The 19549-nt window shown below is 39.4% G+C and overlaps 2 protein-coding genes across 3 annotated transcripts in view; one reads left to right on the forward strand and one right to left on the reverse strand.

The window, feature by feature from the left end:
- Positions 1-8: 8 nt before the first annotated feature.
- MRPL57 (mitochondrial ribosomal protein L57) lies at positions 9-1564 on the forward strand. Its single transcript, XM_058825107.1, has 2 exons — positions 9-256; positions 1095-1564. The coding sequence occupies exon 2, from the start codon at positions 1100-1102 to the stop codon at positions 1409-1411; it is 312 nt and encodes a 103-aa protein (XP_058681090.1). The 5' UTR covers positions 9-256; positions 1095-1099; the 3' UTR covers positions 1412-1564.
- An 811-nt stretch (positions 1565-2375) lies between these two features.
- ZDHHC20 (zinc finger DHHC-type palmitoyltransferase 20) overlaps positions 2376-19549 on the reverse strand; it is a 49117-nt gene continuing 31943 nt past the window's right edge. Inside the window, exons 8-13 of one of the 2 annotated variants that reach the window (XM_058825104.1) lie at positions 14704-14836; positions 12980-13106; positions 11658-11747; positions 10485-10585; positions 9994-10071; positions 2376-7799 (exon numbers count right to left, since the gene is read on the reverse strand). In XM_058825104.1, the coding sequence (XP_058681087.1) occupies positions 10034-10071; positions 10485-10585; positions 11658-11747; positions 12980-13106; positions 14704-14836 (489 nt within the window). In that variant the 3' untranslated portion in view covers positions 2376-7799; positions 9994-10033. The remainder of the gene's footprint in view (positions 7800-9993; positions 10072-10484; positions 10586-11657; positions 11748-12979; positions 13107-14703; positions 14837-19549) is intronic. The other variant, XM_058825105.1, reaches the window with a different exon arrangement.

Here is a 19549-nt window from a genome sequence, read left to right on the forward strand (position 1 = left end):
CGCCGCCGCCTCTCGCGAGAGCCGCGCCCGCCCGCCCGCCGCCATCTTGGCTCCTCCGCGGGGCCGCCGCTGCCGGAACTTCCCGGAGAGTGAGGCCGGGAGGGGAGCTGGGGACTGGGGCAGCCGTGCCCGCACGGATCCCCGCGGCTTGGCTTCAGTTCGGACCAGAGAGTGGGACTCGGGCATACAGCTGCACCGTGGGAACGGGTTGGGTTGGCTTCTGTTAGCGGCAGCGCTGGTTTGTGCCGTGCTAGAGGTGCGTGGGTGACTGACTTGGTCACGGCTGACAGGGTTCATGGAGGGTTTGGACAGCTCTGAGATACATGGTGTAGTTCCTGGGGATGTCGGGGGCAGGGCCAGTTGGACTCGATCATCCTTGTGGGTCCCTTCCAACTCCGCGTATTCTGTGGTTCCCTAAAGCTGATGAAATCCCGTGTAGCGTGAAACGTGGGCGTTAGCGGGTGTGGGACTAATGAGCAGCTTAACAAAGAGCGTTTGTGTAAAGTTTGAACGTCATTCGGCCTTTCCTGCGCCTTACACCCAGCGTGCTGTGGCAGGGTCTGTTGTTGCTTTCCGCTTACGCCACTTGGTCTAATTCAGGATACAGATTTCCTTCGGTCAGGGTACGAGACTGGGGAATTACATACTACTAATAAGCTTACGGAGAGACTGTAGTCCAAAACCTCATGCTGAGGAAAGGCCAGATTTGGATCGAGAAGACAGCTGGAAATACTCTGTTTTGACAACTATTTGAAGAAGGCATGAGCGAAGTGAACCTTTCACTCTTGAGTATCTGTGACTGGATTTTTCTTAAATAATTTATGGAGGGTATGCTTTAATTGCAGTGTAAAAATAACTGAATGAATTCTTAAGTTACATAGATGTTAATTCCCCTTTTCTGCTTCTGAAGTTTCCAGTGTATTTGGCCTTGTGCTGCCTGCTGTTTGTGATGGTTACCAGGCTCTGAGCCTGAACCTTCAAACCAGCCAGCTAAAAGGCAGTGGAGTGAGTGCAGAGCTTTTAATCTTTCTTGTCAAAGTTGTATTTTTCTCGCTAAGGTAATGAGTATTTTATATTTCTGTTTATGTTTTAAGGCAAAATGTTTTTAACAACAGTATTGCTGCGGAAGAGAATTCCTGGAAAACAGTGGATTGGCAAGTACAGGCGACCAAGACAGGTTACCATTTCCATGAAGCAAGCAATGATCCGAAGGTTGGAAATTGAAGCAGAGAACGAATATTGGCTCAGCCAGCCTTACCTGACACAGGAACAGGAATACAAACACAACACGGAAGAGAGACGTGCCAAGTGGGAAGCTTTCAAAAGCCTGAAACAAGCCAAGTTTCCTGAGCACAGATACATCAGCGATCATTTAAACCACTTAAATGTGACAAAGAAGTGGACATGTTGAGTAACACAGCATATTTATATTTGGCACAGGTTGTGCACTACCCTGGGATCTGCTCTCATACCTGTTATGGTATTTCACTGTAATTAGCATGGGTGACAAATAAGATGTTGCTGTGGTGTACAAATAGTACATTAAAAGTAGTCCTCTGGAACAGCCTATGTTTTATTATTACTGCTTTGTTGGAGAAGTTCTTTTCATGCCTCTCTACCATCTGCCCACCCTCTGTTCTTCAGGGCTTAAACAGCAAGTTACCAGGTGCAGTGGTGGTGATTCACAGATAACCTAGTTTAGCTTCAGCTATCTATAACCTAGATAGCTTCAGTGATTGCCTTCTGAAAGCCTGGAGAATACTCCTGCTGTGTTGAGAGGGTGCTGCTGGTACTGGCCACGGTGGCTTGGGCTGGTCACTCTCCCTTCCTCAGGGATTGTTCTCTGTCCACCAGGTACTTGAGACACAACTGTGACACTTGCCATCAGGTATGCAAGGACCAAGGGGAACTAGAACTGCTGAGACAGAGGGATGAGGCTGGAATTCATGGAATGTTATAAAATGTTCAATTTTTAAAAAAAAACTTTCTGGAAAGAATTGCTGATCTTAACTGCCAGTGTCATTGTCATGTCATTGTCAGCTTGGGTGTTACAGCTCCCTTAAACAGATTGTTCCTGATCTAAAAGGAACGTGGCTGATTCCTGTTTGAGCAGTTGACTTCTAAGTCAGGCTTAGAAGTGGAGGAATAAGATTTAGCCACAAGTCAGGCTTTTTATTTCCCCACAAGACCCAGTGACCTGGAAGATGTGTTAAGAGTGAGTGTAATCTTAGGTTTGTTGCAGCTGGAGTGTAAAAGCCAGAGCAATGGTGCAGTGTTTCCCAGGTAGGCAGTTTTTCTCAGTGATCTAATAACACAGATGCTACAGCTGAGCATTTTCAGATTCTTTCACATACTTTTATTAAGTTGATGTTGCATTCACTGATGAATTCAAGTGCCAAGTCCATTCATATCACTTTGGAAAAGAGGCTTAAAATGGTACTTTTTTATTAAACATGAATTATACTTCAGAGAAGTATGAACAGGTCTGAACACTGATGTACAAAATCTTGAATGCACTTCCATTGGTTATAAATGGCTTAAGAGAACTTTATGGAAAAGTATACATATGGGGAAATTGCAAATACAATTAAAACATGAAGGAACTTCCAGGCAAAGCAATGTGATTTTGTATTTATTCATTTATAAAAGCCCGTTTCAAAAAGTTACTTCAAGTATTAAACTATAAATGGCAACATTTTCTCTGTGCATAGGATGAGTCCTATCTGTAACATACAAAAAAATACAATAAGTGCATCATTGTTACAGGTATCTTTTACACTTCATCCCAAACTTAAATACAGCTCAATCCAAGTTTAGGCAGCACAATTAAAAATAACTTTGTGGAAGCAGAATAGCTGGTACATTGTGATTAGTGCAAATGTTGATGACCCTTGCTGACAAATACAAAAAGAATGTAGAGATAAGAGGGATGTTTCATTCATCTAAGTTAAAAATGGAACAGACTTAACAGGAGGAATGCTGCCTCTCTCTGGGATAGCTTCATGATTGTAAATCATCATTCAGGAAGATTTAAGTTTCCCACAATAAAGCTGATAACAGGATAAGGGACAGGAGGAATCACAGAGGACCATGCTAAGCGTCTTTAAGGTGTCAGCTAAGCAGTGTAAACGGGAGGCAATCAGCATGTCACTCCCAATGCTTTGGTGACAAAGTAACACAAATTCTTCATCTCTGACACATCTGCTTCACTGCTGAGCATGAGCTCTCTGTTTCTTAGGACAGGGGGTAGGAAGAAAGATGGGGAAAGCTCCCAAAACCAAAGCAAGTGATCCTGTAAACATTATCAGACTTCACTACCTCATGGAAACAAATTCAAGTAATGGCTTCAGAAAACAAATGGCCAAACACCAGTTTTAATCTGCATTAAAACAAACTACTTGTAGCTTTATGACGTTTCACAAGTTACATAATTAAGAAAAATGTGTATAAAAAGCTCTATATACAAAATAAATTGATAGAAATGAGTGTAACAATTGTGTTCAGTACTAAATCCCTTCATGTGCAGCTGCTCTCTTTGGTGCCACTTAGGGATAGAAGAGCCTCTGAAGCTGCACACATTGCTGTTTTTTAGGTACTGTGAAAATACATGTTTGTGAGCTAAAAGTAACTGCTCTTTGGAACCTCTCTAAATGCACACCCAAATCCCCCAGTCAGAGACAATTTTAGAGGGTGTCCTTGGAGAACATATACTATGAAACTCAAAGCTGTCGTGGTTTTGTCGTTATTTAACTTTTAAATAAAAATCTGGTCAGATTGGTGCTCCAGATCCAGGCAGATTTGGTCAATCTGTGTTGGAGCCAGCACATCTTGGTAAATCTGCCGGACATTAACACTGCTGCAAACACTGCAGTTTTCCTCCTCTTGGGGCTCTGCTTAGCTACAACTGGACCATACTCCAGTTAGATCATGAAGTCTTTGTGTGCATCCTCAGTGGTATTGAAATTCGTCCCAACCCAAAAAAATTATTTATAATTAATAAAGAAGAACCACACAAGACCAAAGGAAAGAAACAGTACCTGAAAACTGTGAGTATTCAGCACTCTGGAGAACAGGACCAGTTTGTAAGATCAGCATACCAAGAGTAGCTTGGTACTTGCAAATTCCACACTCAAGAGGCAGCTTTAACAAAAATATTACCATGATTTCTACTTAAATCACTAAAAATAGAAGTACCCAAGCTTCCTCTAAAGTAACCCTCAGATTATTTAAAATGGATGTTTTTAATCACATCTGACTTATATCAATACAGTCTCAATACTGTAGGAAGTCAGTTAATGTCAAATCAATTAATACTCCTCTTCCTGCCTTCCTCCCATAATACGCCTTTGGTAGGCAGAGCAATGATGTGTGTGTTGCACACTCTGTGAGTAAATAACAGTCAGAAAAAAACCAGTATTGTGTAGTTTTAAGTAATTTCTATTTGTGGATTTTTCTGCCTCATATTCACAGGGACAGTTTTTTTCAAGACATTTCAGAAAAATGAAATCCTCCCCTGCATCAGGCTTCTGTTTTCACACTGTGAATTTAAAGACATTTAAAAAATTTTTTTGAGTGTATGTAGATTTTTTTTTTAAGAGAAAAGCAGAAAGAAACAAGAAAGCAGTTTCTAATCACAGCCAATGTAACTATCCTACAATAACTACTACGTATTGCTTGTAGTAGTCATTACTTTAATGGATCTAAAAGCTTAAGGGCTGCTATTTTTAATGACAACCTAGGTATTTTCAAGACTCCCTGATACAGAGTAGGCTAAAGCACAAAACCTGCATTTACAATACAGCCCAACACCCTAAACAGTTGTTTTCTCAGGATCCATCCCCCTTCTGATCTCCTGACCATGGGCCAAAAGAACCCCCTTCCTGCAGCCCCTGCCTCTGCTAGCAGGGACACATGTATGGCTGCTTGCAGCCCAGCAGCCAAAGAATCACCCTGCTCCCTCATGGACTTCTGGCACAGCACAGCCCAGCCTAGGGAGCACTCAGGACAGAATCCAAAGGCAGAGGATGTCATCCTGGCTGCCTTAGCCATGATACCTCCCCCAAAGGCCAGGCCTGCCAGGAAAACCTAACCCCTCCATCCCACTGGCCGGCATGCCCTTAGGGTTCAGCAGTACAATTCCCTTAGAGAACTTAATTCCTTTAAATCAGTCTGGGGTTTCTCTTAGTCCCCAGTTCCCCAGGCAAAAAAACCAAAACGAGTTGGGAGTGGTGAATGCGGGAGAATCATCTTTCAATCATTTTACTACACTTTGTATTTGTGAAAGTGACTTTCAGTAATACCTGCTTTTATACCAACAGTAACTCTGGCCTCAGGATTATCCTAAACCCACTGCTCTCCTTTTCTTACCTCAAATATGAAGAAAAATCTGGGACAAAATATTCCTGTGATCTGCATAAATACTTAGAATTGTCAGTTCTTCATGAAAAGCCACAAAAATGTCCAGATATACAAAGAAGTGGTTTCAGAAGAGCAGCACTTGCTAGAAAATGCACATGGAGATAGCACAGTCTGTTTACTTGCAGTTTTTCCTGTAGATTCACTATCCTGACTAAAGAAATCAAACAAGTTCTCCTATGTTGGCCTACAGGATACATACATTCATGGCAGGGGCATATGAAGCACTTTGGGGAGCAGGTGGGGGCAGCAAAGACCATATTGCTGAGTTCAGTGATACTTAGGATTCTGACATACATTTTGCTTATACTTCTGCTAGATGATGCCTGTGCATGGATGTATTATTTCAGCTATAATACATGGATGCAGTAAAAGCCAGATGAAATCCCAGGCCCTCCATGACAGTTCCACCAGTGTTTGGGGCTGCGAATTTTGGTGTTCAGAACAAGCCATTTGAACATGCAGTCTTCCTTCGCTGTTATCTTCCCCAAGAAATTTTGCTGGTGCGATACTGCTAAGAGCTTATGTTAACATGGGCACTTCTCACTCAACATTTGAGAAGAAAAAGCAAAACCTTTCAGATCAATGTGTAGCAAATGCTTTTGTAAGTTTTGTAATTAGCAAATGCAAAATTTCTTGTACAAAGTTTGAAGAAACATTCTGCAACTTTTATAAAACATGCAACTTTGGAGCATTGTTTCTGTCTCAAGAATATCCAACAGTGAAATCATAAGTTCTCAAAGAGTTCTTGTTCCAGAAGATTAATATTTAAGAAAAATTTATTGTATCCAAAGACAAAAAATACTTATTTTAAACCTTACAGTATACTTTATACCTTAGTATTTCCATCATTTAACTCAAGTAGCAATCAGTCTGGGAGACAAACCAAACAGGTTCTTTTGGGCTAGATCATCAATTTGACTACTACCTTCAGTCTGTATCAAAAGGGCTCATGTCTCTTTGTAATCAGCAGCAGCTGAACATCAGAAATCTTACAGACAGAAAAATAATATTTGCCACTTTTTCCAGGTGCAAAATTCCAATACCACCGAAAGACGAGTTAGCAGTCTTCTCTGTAGAGAAGTGAGGAAAAAAAAAAAACCCATGTTGTTTGCTGTAGGTCTTGAGCCAAGAATGGGATGGACTTGATTCCTCACACAGGAAACACATTTTGCCTTTTGTAAGCAGGTACATTGCTGCACAAAGCCATCAGTCTTTAGCAATTTCAGCATCACTTAAACTGGACTTGAAAGTGGGAGACTAAAGGATGCAATTTTTCAGTGTGCTAACACAGATCTATGATCTAACACTAATCTTAAGTACCTGATATTTGTACTTTAGAACCAATAAAACCTTGTGCCTTTATTAAAAAGATAAAACAAAAGTATAAAACAGTATTTATAAACCATCAAGAGTCCCATGGAAAAAGCAGTACTCTGCTGGTTCTGTCTCTAGAAACACACAACTGCAATATGATTTTTCTCAGGGGTACTTGACCGTTTTGTTGCTGCCTTACACAGAACACAGCAAACAGTAACAGAAAATGTAAGAACTGTTAATTCCTTTTTGGACTGTCTTTTCCTTGTATGCTGACTGACAATTGTTGGAAAGTAATAACCCATCTTTTTTTCAACTAAAACCCAAGTTTTCTTCTTTGAGCTCTGTCCTTGGTATAGTTAAATAAATCAAGTTAAAATGATGAGGAAGCTCAATCCTATAGCAAAAAAGCAACACCCAAGTTAAAGGCTTTTATGTTGTTGGCATTGCCTAGCTCCAAAGCACAGCTAGTAAAAGGAAACCTCAGTCCCAAAAGACTTGGAGAGCTGTGATCATGGGGTAGACTGGTTAATAGGAAGAGAGGGGAAGACATCATCCAGTCCCTTCCCCAACATCTGGCATCTGAACTATGTATACTCCCACTTCAGACTTGCTGATCATGCTCTAGGCTGACTTTTTTTTTCTTCCTTTTCCTTTTTTCTTTCCTTCTGTACTCTGGAGACCTGCTATGGAAGTGACTTCTGCAGTGCCTAAGGTATGAAGTTTGCCTATGAGGAGGTAAGAGTCTCTGCAATTTACCCCCACCACTGCAGCATAAAAGAAATGCATAGTTCCCACTCTGGACCTTGTGCATCCAAGCAGGGCACTTCTGGATCTGGCCCTTTGGTAGCAGTATATAATTCAGTGTTGCATAAATGCACATTAAGAATCTTAAGGCATCTGTCTTAACTTCCCTGCTCTGCAATAGTGCTTACAAGAATCCATTGTATTGTGCAGAAACTTGAATTTCTTGTCTCTTCCCAAAATGTTCATGTTCCACTTTTTCCTGCTCAACTTCTTCTAAACAAATTTAAGTAATATTCAAGCTCAAAATGGGTTGCAGAAACCTAGTGAAACAAAAAAAGGTAATTAATAGAATTATCCAATTAGCTTTGAACAAACAAATCATAGTGCATTACACAAATGCACCTGGGTAATATAATTTACAGACTTCTGATTAAGGTAAGTAGTAAAAGCAACTGTAGCTCAGAAATAGCCTTCTGGGAGGGTGTGGGTTTTTATTTCATGCTTCTTATGTTTTGGAAGTTTATCAGTGCTAAGAACATCAATCCATCACCACTGATCTGCATCTAAAGTATTCTGAATCCCTGACTGGCAATTCAATTTTTGAATTAAATTGATAGATGTGAGGACACAAATGGTATTTGCCTAGGTGAAGCTGGGGGACTGGCCTTCTTCTGCGAATCAAGCTCTGTATACCAGAATCAGCCATGACTTTGCTTCTCCTGTGTGTTATGGGCCCAAAATTCAAAAATACAACTATTGGCTTGTTACAGGGATTTATGGAAGTGCATTGAACAGATCCTGGATCTCACAGCTACTGTGTAGTTGCTTAGAAATGCAGGACTGGAATGAACCATCTTGGCCTAAACTGTGATCAAATCCCACTGAACTCAGAATGGTTCAAACATTGTGTTACTGAGTTAATTTAAGGTAACACACACCCAAATGCTTTTGCATTGGGTGCAATTATGCACTTTTATTTATACAATTTTTAAAACTAGTATAGTTTGGGCAAATATAACACAAAGTACAAATTCTTCCTTTATTAATCTGGCCTCATTTTAGGAAGAGAGGGAGGATAGAAAAGAAATTAATCTCAAACTATTACCAATTAATTGTCTAGCTTAAAACAGTCACCTATGCTCCCTCTGTAGGTCAGTGGAAAGAAAGATTAGGACCTTTCTGTAATACCCTATCAAAGGCTGCTGGGATGAGCTGCTCTCAGAAACTTCTATTCTGCTCCATGAAGAACAGAAAAGCCTTCGTGACCTATTTAGATCAGATTAGGTTTTATATAGCTGGAGGCTGAAGGAAACCCCTTGCTTGGGATATTCTTTAGCACATTTATATAACATTAGGAAAAGATGGAAAGGGGAAACTTACCATTGGTGAGTTCTCATGGTTGAGTAGGTTTTTCAGAAGTTGTAACTAACTAGTCTAATCTTGGTTTTGTATGAGTTTACACTGAATACTCTGACCAACATGAGGCCAAGCATCACACCATCACCCACAAAGGCCTTTTAGAAAGATTTTTTTTTTCCTTAAAAACAAACCAACTCCCTCCCAAAACTATAATTTTAGGTCAGAAGACTCCTTAACAAAATAAAAGGAAAGGAAACAAAAGTAATCCTAAAATTACTGAGCTTACCAAATTCAAATGTAGTGTTTTATTTCTGATAAAAATGTGAATTACTTGCAAAAACATCACCCTCACCACAAAAACCACAACAACAAAAAAAAATTTAAAAGAAAAAAAAAAAGAAAAAAAAAAGAAAAAAAAAGAAAAGAAAAGAGGCAGTAATGACTCAGCTATAGCTTTTACAGCTGTTAGTCGACCAAATAACATTTGTTTGTCTTCCAGACAGAAAAACTTAATGGTAACTTATAAGCTCACCACAGTAGAAAGCCAACATAAATGAAGTCTAATTTAGTCATTGGAAATACACCAAAAGAACTTTCATATATGCACCAGAAGGTGCTGTATTTCCTATATGCAAAGTGCACACAGGGCACTTTAATGCAAGAAACATTCCAGAAGATCACTGTCAATTCCAAATGTGACAGAGCAGTCTGTATGCAGAGACCTGTACTCACTCACTGATCTTCCTTCCTCAGGCACATGCAGCTTCCTAAAGAGCAGAACATGGCCCACCAATATATGACTAAGAAAAAGACATTTAAGGAGCTCTTTCTCAAGACAGCGTTTCATCTCAGAATTGCATTTAGCATCAGATTCTTTTCCCTGGTCAGGTAACAAATCCAGCAGTACCCACTTTAATCTAAATTACAGGATTAGTCTGACTCATCCCAGGCCTAGCCAACCCATGTTTCCTGCACTACAGCATTACTGCCATTCTTGTCTTCTCAACAGCCACTCTGAATTTTGTTTATACTTTGTTATTACCCATCCAACATCAGAGGATTCCTCTGCATTCCGTGACTAGTTGATTTTTGATTTTGAGATGTCAATTTTATTCATACATGTACAGAAATAGCAATCAATTATGTTAGTCTTACCTGTTTTTCATTGAGATGGTTGGTTAGTAATTAGCTGAGATCAACTTTCCAATGAAACTATAATATGCTTTTTTGCACCTAGAATGTGAGAGAATCTCAATTATGTGTTTTTGCAGATCTGCATAACAAATAGCAAAGATTTCAAACCAGAAAGCACATTGACCATGCTGTACCTGCTTTTACAAAAATATTTGTCTCCCCCTTACCAAACATAAAAGATCCCAAACCTCAGAACTGAAGTGCAAAAGTGTAATTATTTATCCATATACCATCCACTACCGTAACACAATTAATTTTGGAGCAGAACATGAGATGCAAGTTAGCCTTAATTCTAAACATCCTGACTCTATTCCACGGAACACATTTTCTTCTATATCACTCCAGCCAATTCCTAAGGACTTTCTAGGTGTCAAAAATTAAAAAAAAAAAAAAAAAAAAAAAAAAAAAAAAAAAAAAAAAAAGGAAAAGTGAACCACAAACAAAACCACTACCTGATTTCACATTTTCCTCTTCAGGGCCAGTTTCCACCCACTGACAATCACCAGATAGCAACCGATTTTGTGATTCACTGAGTGGTCGAGTGGTTACAGAGCTGAAAAGTAAGCAAAGTCAACAGGAATTCTGTAATACCAGTAGCTGCTTCAGACATTTCTAGAATAGTGAAGTTATTTAAAAGCAAAGTTAATAAAAAAACCCCCTAGAGTGCCAACTGGAAATGGCTGCCTGCCCCCAGCCCTAATTCCTCTGCAGGCTTGTTCCAGTCATCAGTCTAAAATAAACCCCTACCTGACACAGGCCACTCACTTCTAATGGAAAAAACCCACGGATTGAGACACAAGAAATGACACCCTGACAATAACACTGCCACACAGCTAAAAAGAAAAACTATGCAGTTCCATCTGGAAGAGCAGCCAAATGCTATCTTTTCCCATGCAAATGCCAGGGCCTTCTTCTGAACAATCTTCTGAATGTAAAAGGATACTTTGCTGTTTGCACAAGGGTCCTGTTCTTGTGTAAATTCCACAGGTTATGTTGCACTGGAAGTAACTTCTCTGTATTGCCTTTGAATTCTCTAATGTCTGGTAACTCAGGTTACTGCTGTTGGCAACAACCTTCAGCTTACAAATTCATTAAACTATGCAGAAGACTTCTGAGGTGGCAAATGTAAACAGAAACTGCACACAGAGACTCTTGTCACTTTGAAAATACATTGAAGATACAAAACATGCAAATTTGAGAGGGATAAAAAGTAATGAGCTAAAAATCACAGCATGAGAGATCTACTTCTCTTGCAAAATGTCTCAGCATTTTGCTGAGGAGATGAAATACAAATAATACCTTGTCTTTCAGAAAAAAAAACCCAAACCAAGCAAGTAAACATTTTTTTTTCCCATGGACAATTATTCAGTCTTCCCAAGGACTTTTTTGATTGTTGCTAAGAGCCAGTAAGCTCCCTTACTTTCTTTATTACTTCTTCCTTAGAGCCTTATGTTACAACAAACCAAGACATAGTCAAGTTTTCAGTCTTAATCTTCGCTGAAGACTTACAAACTTACTCTGAAGTGACAAGAAGCATAAAGAATTCAAAAACTAACTTTGAAACAATTTTTTTCTCTAGATAAGTATGAAACAGTACAAAATCAGTATTTAAGTGCTATAGCTACCTTTTGGCAGGTTCATTTTGGCTTGAGACTGCAAGTTGTTCTGGATCCATAATCACCAAACGAGTTGGGAAAGTACATCCATCTCCCAAACTAAAGGAGAAACAAAGACTCAAATCACTGTTGGTAGCTGACTTAAGTGAACTGAACAAGGACCAAAGGAAGAGGCAAAGGCTACAGGGTCAAATCAATTAGCTGAGCACAGTGATGAACTCCAGACTTTAGCAAGGCAGTTCTACCACTAAATTAGAAGATCAGTTAATTAAATCTTGGAGCTCAATTGATTCCCACTCTATCACTGAATATGGATTGCTGTGCACAAGTGTGTGGATTTCAGAAACACAGATGTATTTCAGGAGACTGTAGCCCTACTCTTCCCCCAAACCAGCATGCACACATGGCAAGACTCTCTGGTATTTACAACCTCAGAAGCTGTATAATAAATAACATTCTGGTGGCCATGCTTTCCTCTTCACTCATAATTTTGAAATTAGCTAAGCCTTCTTTTAAAGTTTATCAGGATAAAATGTGGTAGCAAAACACATCGAGCCATCTACCGTGGAGCTTCTGTCTTTAAATCAGTAGTTGAGCAAACAGCTGAGTCAACTTAAGCTGCTGGTATAACCTCTGCAGTTTGATACCAAGACCTCAGCTTCACAAACAGGTTCAGCAACATTTTTCTCTGATACACAGACCCCCCAGAGCAGTGTTGAAACACAGTTCCTACTCCATTCTGCTGAAATCTGGTAGTGGTTGGAGTGTACAGCACATCAGCCTTGCTTCATAAGGCTTGTCTGCAACTCCCTAATGCTGGCTCAGCTGACATTTTAATTCCAGCATTTTTAATCATATCAGATTTTTCCACTCCTGTTTCTTATTTACATGCAATTTTTTAGATGGCTTTTGAATCCTAAAGTGTCATCTACAGCAAAAGGAAAGCTGTCAAGCTTTTCCAGGGCCAAGAGAGGGTGTTCTTAAGCTGATGTTGTTAGGATGCAGCTGTTTGAGCTCGTCTGAGTTGCAGATTTCTGCTCTGTAATCACTGAGACTACCACCAAAAGGTGTACAATTTTTGCAATATGCTTCTCAAAGCTTTTCAAACTTCTGCATTTAAAAGGCTCTTGTCAACAAGCTCTGTCTTTGAATGAAAATCCTGTGTGGAGTTTAACCGTTTTCTCTTGCACATTTTCCCTGCACCAGTATTTATTGTACTGGATATACAAGTTGGCTTTTCAGCCGTGCTTTATTTTTTAGTAGAAAAGGAGCCAAAGTGGAAGTCATGGAATCAATTAATTCCCTAATTCATTACTGTTCAGACTGAATACCTGGTAAAGATAGGAAGTAACCAATACTTCTTTTCATCTCCAAAAACCTCCCTTAGATTTTTGCTGCATCCAAGAGAAAAGCCATTTTTATCAGGACCATTTCGAAATGTGGGTGCACGGAACGTTTCTGTAAAATAAAAACATGCAATTCTTTAAACCACTAAGGAGTCAGGGAGCATGAAGAAACCCAAACTTCTCTGCTGTGGAGCCAGTTTTGGGCAAGGTGAGGTGATCTTGATGTATATGTTATGGGGGGGGGGGAATTTAAAAAATCTCACGTAACCAGAGGGGAAAAATATCACAGAGTTAGTGAACAATGAGAAAATCAGGTAAGGAGGACAGTAGGACAGTCACCTTGTCAACTTTCTCTCTTTACATTTAACAAAGTCTGAGATAAAGCTAAGTACCATCAGCATGCCAACGATATCCACATACATCCCTTATTCCTTGGTGACCTGCTCTCTCTTCAGCCTTCTTTGAGCAGGCAACTTTCCCATTCAGGAGTAATTTACCATAAGCACTGCTGGACCTAAGCCCATACAAAAGAGGTTTTTCCACATCTGCCAAATTAGGAAGCTGAATTAAGAGCATCCCGTGCTATCAGCGGAAGATGACATCTATTACATTAGAAACAGACACACCATGAACTATAGCAAGCCACCACCATTTTTGTACTCAGTCCAGTTATGCCCTTGACCAAGAACTGAGAGGAATCATTGCTCCCCCTCCATACCAATATCTTGTCTTTTAAGATCATGATCCAGAAAGCAGATAAAGAACTGTGTGGCCAATTATGACCACTGACTTTTGGGTAAGGAATATGTTGAAGTTTTCTTCAAAGCTAAAAAGAAACTGTGAATATTCCTTACCTGTAGATATGTCAAAGAAAAATAATTCAAATAACACTCCTATCAACCAATCAAAAAATTCTAATGAAAAAATTCTAGCCAAAAATTATTTTACTTTTAATCAACCACTTATTTTTGAGGTTAGAAATTTAAATTCCAATGAAAGATATAAGATTTTGACTTACTCAGTTGTAGAAATACTCATCAGTCTCTGTCCCCCCACACACTGCAAAAACCACTCTCAAGTGTTTCCTAGCAAGAACTTCAAATACTTTAATTAAATGCACATAGCTTGTTTATGCTGATCAATGCAAGATCAATTTAAAATATTTAGGCATAAAAATATGGGAATCTCTTATTATCTAGGAAATGTACATCAGTGTTTTCACTTTTATCACACTCTTACAAGCCACTTCCTAATAATAATGTTAGGTTTTTTTGACAGGATTTAAGAATATTTGTTTGCATCTAGTTCAAAATGTAGTACATGTTCATGTACAGCAGAGCCTCTGACTTGGTAGGGGATACCCAGCTACTCTAAGTATCAGAGCAACAGAGTGATGAGTAGCAATTGGGTTACATCACACTTTAAATTCACAACAAAAATGCATGGTGCCACAGACGTCTCAAAAATACAAACAAAAGAAATGAACAGTCATCATGAATCTGAATGCTTGGCTCCAGCAGAGGATCCCCCACAGGCTTCACCTTCCCTTTTGTTTCACCTTTAATTACTTCCACTAAATATGCTTTTTATTGCACAATATTGAAAAAATCAATATTGATATATGTGATGACATATCACGTAGGCCTCACACTCTCATTGAATTGTCATTTTTCTGGACCAGGAAAAGTTTCATATCCCAGTGGACTGACCTATAGTTGATCTGTTTTTGCCAACTAGCCAGCAGTGGTAGCTGAAGAGTGACAGTATGCTGATGAAGAACATGGCTGCCACAAAGAAAAGGAACAGTACGTGGAACTTTGCATGGGTATCTGGCAATTCATTCTGGGGAGAAAGAAAGAAAGAGATTAATATGTTAACACTTCCCAGCAACTAAGGCACTATTGTTGCTGAACATTTCCTGCCACACCCAGACTGCTACAGGTCTTTCACCTCAGTTTTCACCAAGAAAGAAAAGCAGCAGCTTTTCCTTTCACGTCATGTTAAACTGGAAAAGGACAGCATTTAAATCTCATGGGTACCCCTTCCCCCAGTTTAGTACTGTGAATGCACTTGTTCATCCATGCTTTTCAAATGCATAGTAGGGGGCAAGGCAAAACATTTTCTATACCAGAAAATCGTAACTGTGCAGCCACAGACAAAGAGACATGGGGAAAATATGCCCAAAGCCACTTCCTCTGAAGGGGAAAAAAGTGCAATTCCTGCCACAAGGTAGTAATAATGTATCTAATTCTCAGCTGGTATAATGAACATAAAAGGTAAATGGCTATCATGAACAAGTCCTAAACAAGACATGGGATAGATCTTCAATTTTTGATCACCTCTAATGTTTAAGCAACAACAAGCATGTACCTAGCAAAACAAATTTGCCACGTCTGACCAGGTAGAAGTGAATCACCAGAAATCTATGTGGAAAACAACAATTTCAGTATAACCACCATAAAGAAAGCAATTCCCACCCTTATCAGATTGTCAATTCCACCCCAAACTATTTTCAGACTTTCAAAAGGCCAATGGGATTTGTAATAATACTATTCCAGCTCTATATCCTCAAAATCACAGCACTTTCAAGCAGTTGACCTTTAACAACATTATGAAAGCAGAGAGGCTATTTTTACTCAGCTATTTACTTAGCATTACTGCCATTACTTTTTTCCATTAGTGCATTCAGTACACCCATTTATCTATGGCTGACTTTCTTTTTTAAGCTAAAGCACATTTCAATTAAGATCAAGTGCACATAGGTATATCCATTTCCCTCTACATGGCTTATATATTTATAGACAACAGATTACTAGTCTCCTTCCTTCTGTGATGATGTGAATACCTGCCATGAATGACTGGACTAGAAAAATTGTAGTAGGAACCACATTTAAATATTGACAGCGATATTGTATTTTACCTTTGGACAATTCTCTGCAGCTTTCCTGCGGCAAAGCTTTGCGCAAAGAAAGACAATTTATTAAACACTAGTATTATGTTAAGACAGGGTGTTTGAAAACAGCACAGGCTTTGTTAAGAACAAAATGGTTGGTGTGCAAATGTGCTCTTGGATGTGCCAATTTCCAAAGCACATCAGCAGCTTTAGCCCCTGTTCTCCAAGAAAATGAAGAAGTATGTAAGAGCCCACTACTAACTTCCAAGGCATGAAATCTTCTACTGAAGCATAGATGTACTGGAATTCAGATTGTGACTGGATCACTTTCAAGTGGTTGCTCAGCTTGGTCAGCATGACTACACCAATTGCCTTCTTTGCTAGTTGTTTCCATCACAAATAAGAGTGATGTGAATATTCTGTATGATGAAACCATTCACAAAGGTCTCAAAAGCTCAGAATACTCCTGAGGTATCAAGTAATGGTTCATTAATTAAAAACCTTTCTGACTCCAGAACATATCCATTACCATTAAACATAGTTTCAGCCAAAACCATAAAAAATTAATCGCCATTCTTTGCACATTTTTCTTCATTTAAAAGAGATCAGATAACAAATCAGTACAGTTTTTCTTCTTCTTCCTAATTTTCTTCAATACAGAGCAGTTTGTAGGATGTATCTTTAGTATAACACCTGAAATTGAACCAGTGCTTGAGAAAACAAAGGAAGAAACAGGAAAGCTGGGTTCAAATTAGCTTTTAAACTCCAAACTTTATACCTAAAGAGTGGTATCTTGGCTAAGATGCCAACACTTAACCGATCTGTTGTAGATAAGATGTATGGCTTTTAAATTCCATTAATATGTGCAAAAAGCTTAGGGAGAGCCCAAGCATCTACATTAGAGTCAGGCAGATATACACAGCATTTTCAAAAGTGCTGGCTGCCATCAGATAATTCTACAGTAAGCAAACGACAGCAGAGTGCAGCTCTCTAAACTGCCATTTAAGTTCAGCTTCCTACTGGCCATTTTGTTACTTATTTACCTACAATTCGTAGCTACAACAGTCCCTCTTGCACCTGCAGTGATCCACTGAAATCCAGCCTAGCAAAATACTCCAGTTGCTGCCTATTCCTAAGCTTCATGTTGAAGCAATAGTAACTCTTTCTACCTCAGAGCACACTGCAGTGTTCCCCAGCTGCCTGATTTTTGTAACTTGAATTCCTATGACTTTTTAAAAATTACATATTTAAACAAAATAATTATCTACAAGGAATTCTCAGGAGCTTATTCTGTTGCTAAAAGAGCAGCAGCAGCTTAGTCTTTGTGCATTCTGTGGGTCAGAAAATCTAGGTTTATTTCACTTGCATCTTCCTAAACCAGCAGCTCTAAAACCTGGAGGATTTTTTGAATTATGCATGAATAATCTGCATGATCCCCAGGGAGCATTTACCTCTTCTGACTACCCAGCTTCAGCCACTGGTTGTAACTTCCTGAATGACAGTTGCAGATCTGAAGCATCTTTCAAAAAAGGCCAATTCTTTACCGGAGAGAAGCATGCAGACTTTGAGTGTGTATAACAAGCTTATTCACAGTGGTGTTCCAGCAGCAGTCCACATGCCCCCCTCTTGTGAAAAGAGAGTGAAACTTCAGACATTGGTTATTTAAGATCGTTAGGCTCAGCAGCAGCACAGAAGCAGAGACTTGCAGGTGAGAGAGCTGCAGAGTTTACAAAAGGAAGCAATTCGCACAACACAGTCTGAACTACTTAGCACACAATAGGCTGAAGCCAGTCACTATTCAAGAGTCCCCTACAAACTCTTTCACAAAGTCATTTGATTGGTATCAGGTTATAAAACCCCTCAAACAAAAAAGTGCTGTCTGAGCTTGATTTGTTCCTCATTTTTCAGTAGATGGGTCTAGCCTAATCTTTGAAAAAAACATCTGGTCTACATCCTTAGTATAGGCAGAAGGAATGAGTTCTAACTAATGATGTGGAACCACTCCTTTTTTTAAACCCCCCTATTATTAATACAACCAAAGTTTTGCAGAAGCATGTGCTATCCACCCAGGACATGTATTACATCCTTTATTTAGCTATACTCAGGATTGAAAATTAATCTGGAGGACAGTGAAAGACACTGCAAATGACTGGAAAACATAATGGTTTCAAGGAGGTGGCAGTGCAGCAAGAATAGGAGTAGACACAAATATAAGCTGGGAAGCACCACCATGCACTGTGTAAACAAGGCATCAAGCACTGGGCGTCCAGCCAGTGCTGGTGTTTGTGTCAAAGACATTTGGTTAAACTGGCATTTTATCTTTAACAACCTCTGAGGTAGAAATAAAAATGTCATGAATATAGAAAAAGCAGTTATGAGTATAAATAAAGAAATCAGTAACATTCCCTTATCTACAAAACAGATTTTAACATCAGCATCAGGGTGCAAGCCTGTGGTAAACATTTCCAGCCAGCGTAGTTGTTCCAGTATTGTATGCACAGAATCAAGACCTTTCTTCAGCACTTCTGCACAGAGCATGAAATGCGCTGTGTAAAACTCTTGCACATGCAAGTGAGAAATACAAAGGTTTTCTTCAAAAGAAGAATTTGGTAGGTGTGCACGTCTCACAATGTTTCCAAGTATCTGCATAGGAGCAGCATGTCTCCATGCAAGTATTATCAACAGTGCAAAACAATGAATTGCTACATTTGTGTACTTAGCACATACACCTCCACAACCTCATAACAAGTTCTTCCCCCAGGCTACATTCTCCAAGAACAGCCCATACTTCTTTCCAACACTGGATGTATCCAGCACTTTGTTGCACAGTCTCTGAAAAACATCTGTGAGGAAGCAAAAAATAAGCACTGCCTTCTGAAGGTAAATTGTAACATTTCCTGCAGTCAAGCTTTGGGAGGAAACAACCACCTTGATTTGCTCAGTTTTAGAGCATGGTGCTAATAACACCAAGCTTGTGGGTTTTTAATTCCCATATGGGCTGTTTACTGAAGAGTTGGATTCGATGATCCTTGAGGGTCCCTTCCAATTCAAAATATTCACTGGTTCTGTGCATCTAGACAGCCTTGACAGAAAATGTCCAAACAGCAATCTGTCTGATGCTGTAGCAGACAAAGCTGAGGATTAGTAATATACTGAAGCAATCTACAGACAGCATGTGTCAGCAGCATTCTGCTTTGGTTTGCATACAGATGTACAGAGAACCTTCCAAGAGAGCACTTGCCTAAAAGCTTATACATAAGAGACATACAAAAATTTGCAAGCTTACATGATTATGGAGCTGCCACCTCTTTCTGGAAATGTACTTTAATAAGTCAGTTATAAGCTCAGAAGTGTCTTAGCTTTGTGAAGTGGGTGACTTAATATGAGTAGTGAGTCAGAGACCTATTCTGCTGATAAGATCAGGGCATTGCCAGATTCAGTGCAGGAAATATCCGGAATTGAAAGCAAGTACACAATTACATTGCCTATTGTTATATTTCAGAAGTAGTCCATTCTTGCAGGAAACAGTTTTAACAACTGAATCAATAATAAAAAAAATCATCCCTCTTAAGTTTACTTCCTCTGCTTGAGAGTCCACTTCACCATTGTGTCCGATGAGCTTTGGAAGAGTCCTACTGCAAATGTTGGTATTAAATATTTGT

The sequence above is a fragment of the Ammospiza caudacuta genome, chromosome 2 (genome assembly GCF_027887145.1).
Source record: "Ammospiza caudacuta isolate bAmmCau1 chromosome 2, bAmmCau1.pri, whole genome shotgun sequence".
Classification (NCBI taxonomy): domain Eukaryota; kingdom Metazoa; phylum Chordata; class Aves; order Passeriformes; family Passerellidae; genus Ammospiza; species Ammospiza caudacuta.

Excerpts from the sequence above, each read along its gene's own strand:
- MRPL57 (XM_058825107.1), top strand. The coding sequence starts at position 1,100 with ATGTTTTTAACAACAGTATTGCTGCGGAAGAGAATTCCTGGAAAACAG.